Source organism: Mobula hypostoma, chromosome X1 (genome assembly GCF_963921235.1).
Source record: "Mobula hypostoma chromosome X1, sMobHyp1.1, whole genome shotgun sequence".
Taxonomy (NCBI): domain Eukaryota; kingdom Metazoa; phylum Chordata; class Chondrichthyes; order Myliobatiformes; family Myliobatidae; genus Mobula; species Mobula hypostoma.
The window spans coordinates 50,001,414-50,015,493 of NC_086128.1; the positions used below are offsets into that span (position 1 = coordinate 50,001,414).

Sequence of the window (14,080 nt, forward strand, 5' to 3'; positions counted from 1 at the left end):
TTTTGCCCCCTAACTCTCAACTCATGTCCTCTTGTTTGAATCTCCCCTACTCTCAGTGGAAAAAGCCTATCCACGTCAACTCTATCTATCTCTCTCATAATTTTAAATACCTCTATCAAGTCGCCCCTCAACCTTCTACACTCCAAAGAATAAAGACCCAACTTGTTCAACCTTTCTCTGTAACTTAGGTGCTGAAACCCAGGTAACATTCTAGTAAATCTTCTGTGTACTCTCTCTATTTTATTGACATCTTTCCTATAATTCGGTGACCAGAACAAATTAGAAGTTGCATTATGTTCTAACATTAGGTCCCAGGGTGTGGATGTCAGTTTTAATGCATTAAGATTGCAGGATGGGTAGTTTATTTTTAAATATGTGGGTACATTTCCCCTTATAACCCAATATATGAACGGGGATGCAATGTTAGAATTCTTTACAGCTATAGCCATGTGATTATGTAGTTTGGTCATAATATTACAGTAAATGTGATAGCATTTAGAGAAAAGTGTAAAGGAGTTTTACAAATGTGCTTCCAGCTTTGAAATACTTTTGCCAAGAGGGAAAATTGAATAGGTTGGGGATGTTTTCTTTGGTTGAAAGGAGACTTAATTCATCAGTTAAATTTAAGGGGGTCAAATGGAGTAAGTAGGAAGGACATGTTTCCATTTTCTACATTTAAGAACATGCTTAGATGTGTACCTGAAGAGCCATGACTTGCAGAGGTTCGGTACTGGAAAATCAGATTCAGTTGAGTAGCTCTTTCCAAGCCAATACACAAACATCAGCTGAATGGACTCCTGTGTCAAAATTTGGTGTGATTCTATTCAAAATGTAGTTTATGTGAGTTAAAAAGGGGCATCAGTTTCCTTCCCACAAATACAATTGCACTTTTAAAAAGGCAGTATGGTTTTTATTAGTTTCAGTGAAGATAGCTGAGCCTTAGTTATGTATTAGTTGTCCATTTGTTTCTAAATAATCCAAACTTCTGTTTCAGTATGCTCTGGAGCGCTTGAAGGTAATGTGTGAAGATGCTCTTTGCAGCAATTTGTCTGTGGAAAATGCAGCTGAAATTTTAATCCTGGCAGATCTACACAGTGCTGATCAACTCAAAACTCAAGCAGTGGACTTCATAAACTAGTAAGTATTGTAGTTCAATGCCATGTCAAAGCTGTAATAATATTGTGTGTGTGTGTGTGTGTGTGTGTGTTGGTTACCAGTGAATATGTACTTTGTCCTTGCAACTCTACAATTTTAGCCTGCAATTCGGGTTTAAATGGAATTGATCATTAGAGGCAAATTGTACTAAGCTGCCCACGATTTGAAAGTCTTCCTATGATCATCATGAAATCTAGTATTTCAGCTTGGAATACTGTTCTGAAATCTAGCTCAAGATATTGAGAGAGCTTTATCCTACACAAGAATACTTAATATTGATGCTGAATCTCCAAGATAGAAGTGCTTTGTTGTCTGTTGACACCGTTTTATCTATATGATCTCAAAGTGCCTATAAAACGTATATTAGCTCTCACTGTTATCACAAATAACTTTGTATGTTTTCCTGTTTTTGATAATTTTCTGGTTTATTGGAATTTTTTCTTTTTGGGCTCATAGTTGTGTTTTTTTAGGATTTGAGTATTTCAGTTATTTCAGCACCAGATACATAAAGTAGGTGACACCCAGTCTCGTGTCTGTCAGAGTGACTTTTAAATGTGTAAATGCAGCATAGAAGGCTGTAGTATCCAGAATGTATTGATATATTTTTGGATTGGCATGAAGGGTGAAAATGTTTAATGCTAATATAGTCTAGAGAGGATAGCTAATGTTGTTCCATTGTTTAAGAAGGGATCCAAGAATAAGCCGGGAAATTATAGGCTGGTGAGCCTGACGTCAATAATGGGTAAATTATTGGAAAATATTCTAAAGGCCAGGATAAATAAGTATTTGGAACACTCACAACACGCTGCAGGAACTCAGCAGGTAGGGCAGCATCCGTGGAAATGAACAGTCAACGTTTCGGGCCGGAACCCTTTGTCAGGACTGAAGAGGGAGGGGGCAGAGGCCCTATAACGAAGGTGTGGGGAGGGTGGGAAGGAGAAGGCTGGTAGTCTCCAGGTGAAAAACCAGTAAGGGGAAAGATAAAGGGGTGGGGGAGGGGAAGCAGGGAGGTGATAGGCAGGAAAGGTGAAGAAGGAATAGGGGAAAACACAATGGGTAGTAGAAGGAGGCAGAACCATGAGGGAGGTGATAGGCAGCTGGGGGAGAGGGCAGAGTAAAACTGGGATGGGGGAAGGGAGGGGGAGGGAATTACCGGAAGGTGGAGAATTCAGTGTTCACACCAAAGGGCTGGAGACTACCCAGGCAGTATATGAGGTGTTGCTCCTCCAACCTGAGTTTAGCCTCATCATGGCAGTAGAGGAGGCCATGTATGGACATATCTGAATGGGAAGCAGAGTTGAAGTAGGTGGCAACCGGGAGATCCTATCTGTTGTGGCAAACGGAGCGGAGGTGCTCGATGAAGTGGTCCCCCAATCTGCGTCGGGTTTCACCGATGTAGAGGAGGCCGCACCGGGAGCACCAGATGCAACAGATGACTCCAACAGACTCTCAAATGAAGTGTTGCCTCACCTGGAAGGACTGTTTGGGGCCATGAATGGTGGCAAGAGAGGAGGTGTAGGGACAGGTGTAGCACTTAACGCTTACAGGGATAAGTGCTGGGTGGGAAATCCATGGGAAGGGACGTGTGGACCAGGGAGTCGCGGAGGGAACGATCCCTGTGGAAAGTGCCCTTATCAACTCTGGAGACCCTCCATCCTCAGCCACAAAACTCCTAATTCCCACACCCCGCACTGCTGGGTTTTACCTCCTCCCCAAAATCCGCAAGCCTGACTGTCCTGGTAGACCCATAGTTTCTGCTTGCTCCTGCCCCACTGAACTTGTATCTGCCTACCTGGACTCCATTTTGTCACGCATAGTTCAGTCCCTCCCCATCTACATCCGGGATACATCCCATGCCCTCCACCTCTTCAATAACTTCCAGTTCCCTGGTCCCGACCGCTTCAGTTTCACTATGGATGTCCAATCCTTATACACTTCCATTCCCCACCAAGAAGGCCTCATAGCCCTCCGCTATTTTCTGGACAATAGACCTCACCAGTTCCCCACCACCACCACCTTCCTCCGGTTGGCAGAACTAGTACTCACACTTAATAACTTCTCTTTTTACTCTTCCCACTTTCTTCAGACTAAAGGTGTAGCTATGGGCACTGGCATGGGCCTCTTCGTTGGTTATGTGGAACAGTCTATGCTCCAAACCTATACTGGTACTGCTCCCCAACTTTTCCTTCGCTATATTGACGACTACATTGGTGCTGCTTCCTGCACCCACGCTGAGCTCGTCAATTTCATCGACTTTACTTCAAACTTCCACCCAGCCCTCAAATTCACTTGGTCCATCTCAGACACTTCTCTCCCCTTTCTCGATCTCTCGGTCTCCATCTCTGGAGCTAGACTGTCCACTAACATCTTCTGTAAGCCCACTGACTCTCATAACTACTTCGACTATACCTCTTCCCACCCTGCCACATGCAAAAATGCCATTCCCTATTCCCAGTTCCTCCGTCCCTGCCGCATCTGCTCCCAGGATGAGGCTTTCCATTCCAGGACATCTCAAATGTCCTCTTTCTTTAAGGATCGTGGTTTCCCTTCTACCATCATCACTGATGCCCTCACCCGCATCTCCTCCATTTCCCACACTTCAGCCCTCACCCTATCCTCCCGTCACCACAACAGGGACAGAGTTCCCCTTGTCCTCACCTACCACCCCACCAGCCTCCAGATCCAGCACATTATCCTCCGCAACTTCTTCCACCTTCAACAGGACCCCACCACTAAGCACATCTTTCCCTCTCCGTAAGTATTTGGATAGACGGGGCCTGATTAGAGATGGTCAGCATGGCTTCTGTACATGGTAGGTCATGTCTAACCAATCTTACAGAGATTTTTGATAAAGTTACCAGCAACGTTGATGAAGGAAAGGTACTGAATGTTGTCTACATGGACTTTAGCAAGGCTTTGATAAAGCCCTGCATGGAGTCTGATCAAGATGGTTCAGTCACTTTCTCACATTCAGTATGAGGTAGTAAATTGAATTTGACATCTTGCTTTGTGGGAGGAGTCAGAGTGGTTGCCTTTCTGGCTGGAGAGCTATGGTCTGGGTACAGGTAAATGGGACTGCAGCAAACCAAGATGGCACAGACTAAATGAGCTGAAGGGCTTGTTTCGGTGCTGTAGTAATCTATGACTCCCATTACTTGACATTAGGCCATGTAATGAGATATTTGGACAAGATGATGAGAGACTTTGTAAAGGAGAAAATTATATGGCAGGGGCCTAGGGCATTAAATGACCCAGAAACTAATTATAGAGTGCTTAAATCTGGGATACTGATGGAACCAGATTTAGAGGAATGTTGAAGCTTTGGAAGATTTTACAGCAAGTGTAAATTGAAGAGAAAGCCAAGCATGAAACCAGTAAGGAATCATAATCTTTAAAGTTGAAGTAACATTTAAAAACCATGAAGATGAGTGTTTAATATTAAGGTGCACAGTGTGGTTTTAGGCTTCAACTGTGCATGACCCATTCTAGGTGAATAGAATCAAATTCAAAATAATGGAATATTTGAATTATTTGGCAGTATATAGCTCAAGGCAGAGCAAGGTGGGGTAGTTGTATGTGGATGGTCTTGGGAATGCTGTAGATATGTGTACAGAAGCCCATCTTGATATTAAGAATGGCACCAATGTTACTTCTAATAATTGCTGGAGATGGAATGGAATTGTTGTCCAAGAAATGGAATTTTTGGAAGGGACGAAAGATGATGGCTCTCACCCTTGCAATATTTTGTTCCAAGAAACTTTGGCTTCACCAGTGCTGAATGCTGAACAAGAACTCTGATCATTTAGAGATCACGGAGCTGTCGAGCGGTGGTAATGAGTTAGAACTGCCTACAGCCAGTGTTCGTGTGAAAACTGACGCTGCCTATTTGGGTGATGTTGCCATGTACCAACAACATTGATGACAAATAAGGGGAAGAAAATAGTAGTTTCTTGCTTTACTTTTGGGTACAGCATAACAGGGATTGGTTAGCCAATTATTCCTTTAGATGAAGAATTTTAAGAGTGGTAGTTATTTTGTTGGCCATCAAATACTGAGAGCTCTGATTAGATAAGTGGAAAGACTAAGTGGTTTGGATCCAAAATGTCCACTATTCATTTCCCTTCATAGATGCTGTCTGACCAGCTGAGCTCCTTCAGCATTTTATGTTGCTGTGATTGGATAAAACTGAGTTTATTTAGTGTTAGGAATTCTAACAATCCTATAGCATTTTTCTATACTCCCAAATATTTAAAACAATATTCAAAAATCCATTTGTTAGAAGGGATGACTGTTAGTCTCTGAAATATATGCACTCATTTTTGTTTTTAACAGCTTTACTTTTGTTTGTAATTGGCTTTTTAAATTTTGTATTCATTTAAAATGGACTTTTTACTATTGTGCGTCTTAAAATAGTTGTCAATGCTACTGCTACAACACAATCAGCAATATGCTTATTTAGTAAAAATCTCATATAATGCCATTTGCAAGTACTTAAAAATGATCTGAGCAGCAAACTCCATGACTTTCATTGATAACTGTGTGCAGGCATTCTCCAGACTACGTAAGGGTCCTGTTCTTGAGAACTGTCTGTAAGCTGATTTCTTTGTAAGTTAGAAACACCCATTTGCTGTAGTTGCCCAGTTTGGTTTGCTCTACATACATAGAACCTAGAATAGCACAGCACAGACCAGGTCCTTTGGCTAACCAAGCATGAAAATTAAGGTCCTTTGTGCTGACCTTTTAAACTACTCTTAAGATCAATCTCAAACAAGAAAATATCTGCAGGTGCTGGAAATCCAAGTAACAGACACAAATTGATGGAGGAACTCAGCAGGCCAGGCAGCATCTATGGAAAAGAATACACAGTCAACTTTTCAGGTCAGGACCCTTCATCGGTCCTAAAGGGTCTTGGCCCAAAGCATCAATTGTACTCTTTTCCATACATGCTGCCTGGCCTACTGAGTTCTCCAGCATTTTGTGTATGTCGCTAAAGTCAATCTCCTTACAGTCCTCCATTCATGTGATTCAATCATGTGCCTATCTAAATTGAAAGTTAAGGTCTGTCCTGAGCCTTGTGGCCCATCAGGCCGGTGCTTATGCTGGTTTCTGTGGCGTAAAGCGACTGAGAGTACGAGACATCCCTCCCCCCCCCCCCCCACCTCCAGATAGGACGCCAGTCTATCGCAAGGTTAACTCCCAGCATTTTCCAGTACCCATTCTCAGCTGGGTGGACTGGAACAGTGTGTGGTTAAGTGCCTCGCTCAAAGACACAACATGCTGCCTTGGCCGAGACTCAAACCCATGACCTTCAGATCATGAGCCCAACACCCAGTTGGCCACGCGCCACACATGTGCCTATCTGAGTCTTTCTTAAATGTCCCTAATATATCTGCTTTTACCACTGCCCTTGGCAGTGCATTACACTCCGCTATCACGTTTTTTTTAAAATACCTCTGACACCCCCCCCCCCCGACTTTATAGTTTCCTCCAATCACCTTTGGAAAGAGATCCAAGCATGAAATACAAATGCAAACAAAGCACACAAAATAGGACCCAAATTCAGATTTAATGTAATAACCTGAGGGATTGAATGGAAGTAGGAAGTAAATATTCTAAGATTTTGAATGCATTTATCTTTTTAATCCTTGCCACTAACCTGCCTAGGATAGACTTCTTAGATGTGTTCTGTTCTTCTTCTTGTCTCTTTCTTTGCACTATATGAGGAACCCTCCATCAGGCCCTCAGAAGAATCAGTGCTGATTCACGAAATTGAGAAATGAATGTTCTTGTAGCTAAAATTTAGGGGTGTTTTACTTGTTACATCTTTTTGTTAAATTGTTTATGGAGAGGTTCTGAAAGACTATATTTTGTAAAATATAGCATTTAGTTCAGCATATTTTAAAATCAGTATTTGTTTGTATTGCTACCCAATGGACCAATGGCAGATGTAATCTGGTTAAACATTAAGCTATACCAGCAGTTTCTTACCTGCTGTATTCGGATTTAAATCAGAATGCCGTTCCAGAGTCCACTTCTATTCACTGGGAAGGGAATAAAATAGACAACGTTCTGACTCTAATCATATCCAGTTATACCTTCTACAAATGTGTGAATGACTAAAATTATTGGCTCTCATATAATACTTTCATGAGTGAATCTAGTGATGCTTATGCAAAAGATCTTATGAAGAAAGTGATCCAGGCTACATGTTCAAGGCTGCTAGTCCCTATAGCTCCTATGAAAGGGAAGTAGGATGGATATCATTTAGTTTTCTGTTGTAGTCTTCCTCCCCAAACAGCCAGTTTGTACTTAAACTTAAAAATTACAACATGTCAAAAGATAAAATAGTCTGCCTACTGAACACAATATCCCACACAGGACTCTGCCCGAGGCTGACCAGACTGAATGCACAATGTAAAACTTTATTTGAATTTTAAATAGAAAGACAGTCAGGAGCTCACTCAGTTGTTTTTGTTAAATAATCACTAGGATTTGTACGGAAGTGTATAGTAGATTTGTGAAGCATTGAAGTGATTACTGTTCATTTATTTTTTTTTCTGAGAATGTTGTGTAAATAAAATGCATTTATATTTTCAGATGCTATTGTACAGTCTTATTTCATGTGTTAATATCCAAAAGTGCATCTATTTATCCATGTCTCCTGTGCTGGGAGTGGAGCCGCTTTTGTGTCCATCGGCAGTTCCTATGGTCTTGATTTCTGAGAAATCCTCCATATTCATTTAGTTTGTGGTTGAAATGTATTATAAAAAGACTTTTCCAATAGGTAGTGAGTAACAATTTAGAACTGAAGATTTGGCAATGCTTTTGCTGATTTTGTGTGTTGCTCTACAGTAGGGGTTCCTGACCTTTTTTATGCCATGGAACCTTGCCATTTAGTTCTGAGATGCAATGGGACTTGGGAGTCCTTGTACAGGATACCCTTAAAGTTAACCTCCAGGTTGAGTCAGTAGTGAAGAAGGCGAATGCAATGTTGGCATTCATTTCTAGAGGAATAGAGTATAGGAGCAGGGATGTGATTTTGAGGCTCTATAAGGCACTGGTGAGACCTCACTTGGAGTACTATGGGCAGTTTTGGTCTTATTTAAGAAAGGATGTGCTGACGTTGAAGAGGGTACAGAGAAGATTCACTAGAATGATTCCGGGAATGAGAGGGTTAACAGATGAGGAACGTTTGTCCGCTCTTGGACTGTATTCCTTGGAGTTTAGAAGAATGAGGGGAGACCTCATAGAAACATTTCGAATGTTGAAAGGCATGGACAGAGTGGATGTTGCAAAGTTGTTTCCCATGATGGGGGAGTCTAGTACGAGAGGGCATGACTTAAGGATTGAAGGGCGCCCATTCAGAACAGAAATGCGAAGAAATTTTTTTAGTCAGAGGGTGGTGAATCTATGGAATTTGTTGCCACGAGCTGCAGTGGAGGCCAAGTCATTGGGTGTATTTAAGGCAGAGATTGATAGTTATCTGAGTAGCCAGGGCATCAAAGGTTATGGTGAGAAGGCGAGGGAGTGGGACTAAATGGGAGAATGGATCAGCTCATGATAAAAATGGCAGAGCAGACTCGATGGGCTGAATGGCCAACTTCTGCTCCTTTGTCTTATGGTCTTATTAACCAAGGGGTCCATGGACCCCAGGTTGGGTGCCCCTGCTCTACAGGTTAACTGAGCAGAATATGTGCAGGTGATATCCTTTCTGCCTGAATCCCCTCCACACACTAACTTCATTTCTCTGGTATTTTTAAAAGTGGTAAAGTTTCCCTTATTAAATACTTAGTGGTAATAGAAATTAGAACGTGGAAATTCACAGCACATTATAGGGCCTTCGACCCACAATGTTGTGCCAACCATGTAACCTACTTAAGAGACTGCCTAGAATTTCCCTAGCGCATAGCCCTCTATTTATCTAAGCTCCATGTACCTATCTAAGAGGCTCTTAAAAGATTATATTACCTCACAGCTCTTGAACTCAATCCCATGGCTGATGAATGCAACACACCATACGCCTTCTTAACAACACTGACAACCTGTGCAGCAGCTTTTAGTGTCCTATCGGTACGGACCCCAAGATCTCTCAGATCCTCCACACTGCCAATAGTCTTACCGTTAATATTATATTGTGTCTTCAAATTGGACCTACCAAAATGAACCACTTCACACTTCCCTGCGTTAAAGACCATCTGCCACTTCTCAGCCCAGTTCTGTAACCTCTGACAACCCTCCAGACTATCCACAACATCCCCAACCTTTGTGTCATCAGCAAACTTACTAACCCACTCTTCATCTTCATCCAGGTCATTTATAAAAATCATAAAGAGGAGGGGTCCCAGATAAGATCCCTGTGGAACACCACTGGCTGTTGGATAATTAGCAAGCATCATTTTTTTTAAAAGTATGCATATACTACTAAAATATCATCACTGTTACTACTGGTCTCATGAGGTCAGAGACTTGTATATGTGAAAAGGTGGGAAGGAAAGGAAAAAAAATCTATGAAATGAGATTGAACTGCCAAATAACATCCCATGTAAAAGAACAGCTATGGATATTATCTCCCACAATGTTCCAAGTATCCTACATTCCAGTTTGACTCCCTCCAGGATCCCTCTGAAGCAATGAGTTGAATGAACAGTTAAACTGTTAGTTTTGCTTAAGGTTAGAATGCTTACTGGAAGAACTGCATGTTCAACCAATAGTGTGATGAACTTTGAATATTCACCAGAATGGCCAACTCAAATTTGATGACTTTGTCAGTCACTTTGCTTTATTGATCTCTGAATTTCCAATGGAATTTCACCATATTGGGATGTACTAGGATTCTCGTTTATAAGCCAGTCACCATTATGTGATCTCATAAGTTTGTGTGGGTGAGGATGGTTGCCACCCTCTGCGGGTATATATCTGTTTTACCTCTCAGTGTGAACGGTAATTGCATTTGACTAAACTATTGAGTGGTTCTGTTTTGAAAGTGATATTGTCTGATTCTATAGCACAACAGTACTTGTATAATAATTATTTTAAATAAATGTGTGTGTTTAGTAAATTTTATATCCCTATGAGTAAGTTGGGGTTAAAATGAAATCTTACAAATTTGGAATAAAATAGTAGATAATCAAAATGAATGTTTTGAGCTGTTATGAATGTGGAAGTGTATGCAATTAATTTATTTCTTTCACTTTTATAGCCATGCATCTGACGTAATGGAGACATCTGGTTGGAAGTCAATGGTCTTGTCCCACCCTCATCTGGTGGCAGAAGCTTACCGTTCACTAGCATCAGCACAATGCCCTTTCCTTGGTCCTCCCCGCAAGCGGCTTAAGCAGTCCTAAAGTGACATTTGAAAATGGAGTAAAACATTTTAACAGCACTGACCTGATCACAATGTTGCACAATGCAATGTATAAAGTTTTCTGACGTGCTTCCTGCCGTGGGAAAGATCGTGCTTGGTGTACTAATGACCTTTCTGCACTAAGTACTTTGGGGAGGAAAAACTAAAACACAAAACTATTGCTGCATTGTCTTGAGAACCCTAGACTTGGCTGAATGGATTCCTGCTGTTTTGTTTTGTTTTATATACACAGTTAACAGATTTTTAGATGTTGGCCCAAAAGCAGTATGGGTAAGAGATGGATTGGGAGGGAAGAGAAAAGGGTAGACATTTAACTTGCACTACTTTATCTACTTCAGTTCTTGAACTTGAAGCCAGCTTCTGTCAGCACACGAAAATGAATGGGCCATTTAGAGTCAAAAGGACAGCGTCAACATAGTGTTGAAGAACACTCAAACTGTGGATTGATGTTGCTGAGTTTTTGCCCTTTCAATGGGGAGAAAAAAAAACTATCTTGCTGTCCTTAGTCACAACTGATACAGTGTGTACATTTGTGACAAATCAAAAGAGAACTGTTCAATTAGCACTATTATTATTATTATAGTTTAAAAAGAAACATTTTTATGAGGAAATTAAAGCCACGTGTATTTGGAACAAGTTTTAAAAAAGTGGGAAGAAACTGTTCAGTTTAGAATTTACCCTTGTGCTCCCAACAATCTCAGCTAAACAGTGGTATTCAAATTTAAGAAAAGAGCTACAGCAGTGTTAAATGTGTTATCTGAAGGATACAGAGGTAACGTGTAGAATGTGTGGGGAAAATGCTTTACATTTTTCTCAGATGGCTTAGCAAATGAAATGAGTTAATGGACATGTTTTCATGTTCAGTGGAAACAAAACAGTTTTATTGTAGGTTATAGAAGTTAAGCTTTTGTCTCAACTGTTTGTTCTAGAAGGAAATGGTTAATTTTCAACAACCTCTCCCGAGGTTGCAATATCTCCTTTGGTTCACTGCTGTTCAGAAGTTGAGGAACAAAATCAAAATTTAATCTCCAGTCTTTCTTTGGAGGATATAAGTAAAATACTATTTTGCATTGAAATGCCTCTACAGAGAAAATCATTTTCCCCAGAAATAATGTGTATGGCTTTGACAGTAAGTTCAACTTTTATTTAGTGAATAAATTTTGTGCAGGTATCATTTCTAAAGAGTTACTTAGAATAATTTGTTTTGAATCTGTTTTCCAAACTTATTTATTAGAGCCAACTGTGCTATTTTGATTTGGTTTGGTAGAGTTTGTAATGTTACGTTTTGAGAGCACCTCAAACTTATTTGAAAAGGCTGATCTTTTAAGGTAGTAATTGTCCTGTTATCAAAATTGCTGTACTAATTTTACAAATGTTTTTGAGTATTGATTCAGCAAACAATCGTACATTCATTGGTTATGGAATTCAGGCATAGTTTCAGTGAAACTTGGCTAAGCTATGTTTTTTTTAACCTGTTTTCCTTTTCTCTGTTTGAATATTGCTCAGTTTATTTTGTCCCTTTCAAAAAGAGTTTGAGCAGTTCTCTACCAGTCCTGCTCTTTGCCCCTTTTTTTTTCCTTCCCTATAGTAAGCAAATGGTTTATGCCTGGGTGGTGCGAAGTACAAAAACAAGTATGGAAATACAGATCGGACTGGAAACTTAATGGTCAAGTTTGCATTGTGTTACTTTATTACTTTGTTTTAAAGTTCAGCTGTATTCTGTATACCACAGCTGATGACAGCATAGCTTGACATTCCTGAAACTATAAACTGTGTGGTCTGCTTTCATTGCTCATGTGAACATAAAAATAATGAAATGATAGGCTTGTGTATTAAAGAATGCCACCTGTGTATTTTGTCCTTCTATCTACCAGCTTATCCTACATTCCATCATATCACACTGGTACATTTCCATTACTACTTATTTGGAATTTTCCATCTCTTGATAGGGCTTTAATGTGCCATACAATGTGAACTAGAAATGTTGAGACTTTTGGAGCTTACTGTACAATGATCTTGTGTACAAAATTTTATTCAGGAAAGTGCTGAACTAAATTGGTCTCATACTGTGAATTTTATGGGTACATTAAAAGTTATAACCTGAAGATACTTCCAGTAGGCACTTAAAGTCTAAAAGCAAGCAAGTCTTTACCTCCAAAATGTATAGCCTTGAAATATTTGGGTGAATTAATAAAGAAAGGATTTTGTTTAAAATTTTGTATTTATTAAGTTTAGAGTAAAAAAATCTTTTATTCTTCAGATAGTTAAATATTTATAGCATTGAAACTGCCATTAGTTTTCAGTTGATTTTAAAACAACGTTTATGCAGAAAATAGAAAAATCAGAATCGGTTTTATTATCACTGACATATGTCGTGAAATGGGTTGTTTTGCAGCAGCAGTACATTGCAATACACAATAAAAATATAAATTTCAATAAGATATACACGCGCGCACACAGTGAGGTAGTGTACCACTGTCCATTCAGAAATCTAAAGCTGTATGTACTGGCTGATGGGGGTGCTTAATGATAGATGGTGCCTTTTGTAGGATTTACATTTTGAAGATATCCTCAATACTGGGGAGGCTAGTACCCATGATGGCGCTGGCGTTTTCTGATTGTGTACAGTGGCTCCTCCATACCAGAAGGTTAAATTTAGAAAACTGCTCAGAATAAAGGAAAATTGATTGAAGAAAACATGCGAAATGTAGGCTGAGTCAGTACTCACTTTCTACTTCATCAATGCTTAGTTATTTGACGTCAGTAAAATTGGGCTCTCCCATATTATTGGTGTTCTGGTATTAGTCAGAATTAGAAGACTGCAGCACAGAAACAAGCTCTTTAGCCCATCTAGTCAATGCCGAACTATTAATCTGGCTAGTTCCATCGACCTACACCCAGATGGCAGCCCTCCTAAATGTTGAAATTGAATCCATATCCACTACTGCTGGCAGCTTGTTTCACACTCTCCCCACTCTCTGAGTGAAGAAATTTCCCCTTATGTTCTTAACATTTCACCATTGACCTCTAGTTGTTGTCTCACCCAACTTAGTGGAAAAAGCCTGCTTGTGTTTACCCTATCTATACCCCTCATAATTTTGTATGCCTTCATCATATCTCCCCTCATTCTTCTATGGTCTAGGCTCTAGAACCTAGGGAATAAAGTCCTAACCTATTAAACCTTGTAAATGTGGTCCTCAGGTCCTGGCAACATCCTTGTAAATTTTCTCTGCACTCTTTCTAGCTTATTGACATCTTTCCTGCAGGTAGGTGACCACAACTACATACAATATGCCAAACAAAGCCTACCAGTGTCTTGTACAACTTCAACATAACATCCCAACTCCATAAATCAAAGTATTGAGTATAAAGGCCAATATGCCAAAATCTATCATTATGACCTTATCTACCTATAACACAATTATGGATCTCTATTCCCAGATCCGTCTGTTCTGCCATGCTCCTCAGTGTCCTACCGTTAACTGTGTAAGACCTACGCTGGTTGATCCTCCCAAAGTACAACTCATCACACTTTTCTGCATGAAATACCATCTGCCATTT

At 40.2% G+C, this 14,080-nt stretch overlaps 1 protein-coding gene across 10 annotated transcripts in view; it reads left to right on the forward strand.

The window, feature by feature from the left end:
• Positions 1-12,714, forward strand: part of spop (speckle type BTB/POZ protein) — a 133,647-nt gene extending 120,933 nt beyond the window's left edge. For all 10 annotated transcript variants that reach the window (XM_063037891.1, XM_063037893.1, XM_063037896.1 and 7 more), the window contains 2 exons: positions 995-1,137; positions 10,355-12,714. In XM_063037891.1, the coding sequence (XP_062893961.1) occupies positions 995-1,137; positions 10,355-10,499 (288 nt within the window). In that variant the 3' untranslated portion in view covers positions 10,500-12,714. The remainder of the gene's footprint in view (positions 1-994; positions 1,138-10,354) is intronic.
• Positions 12,715-14,080: the final 1,366 nt, after the last annotated feature.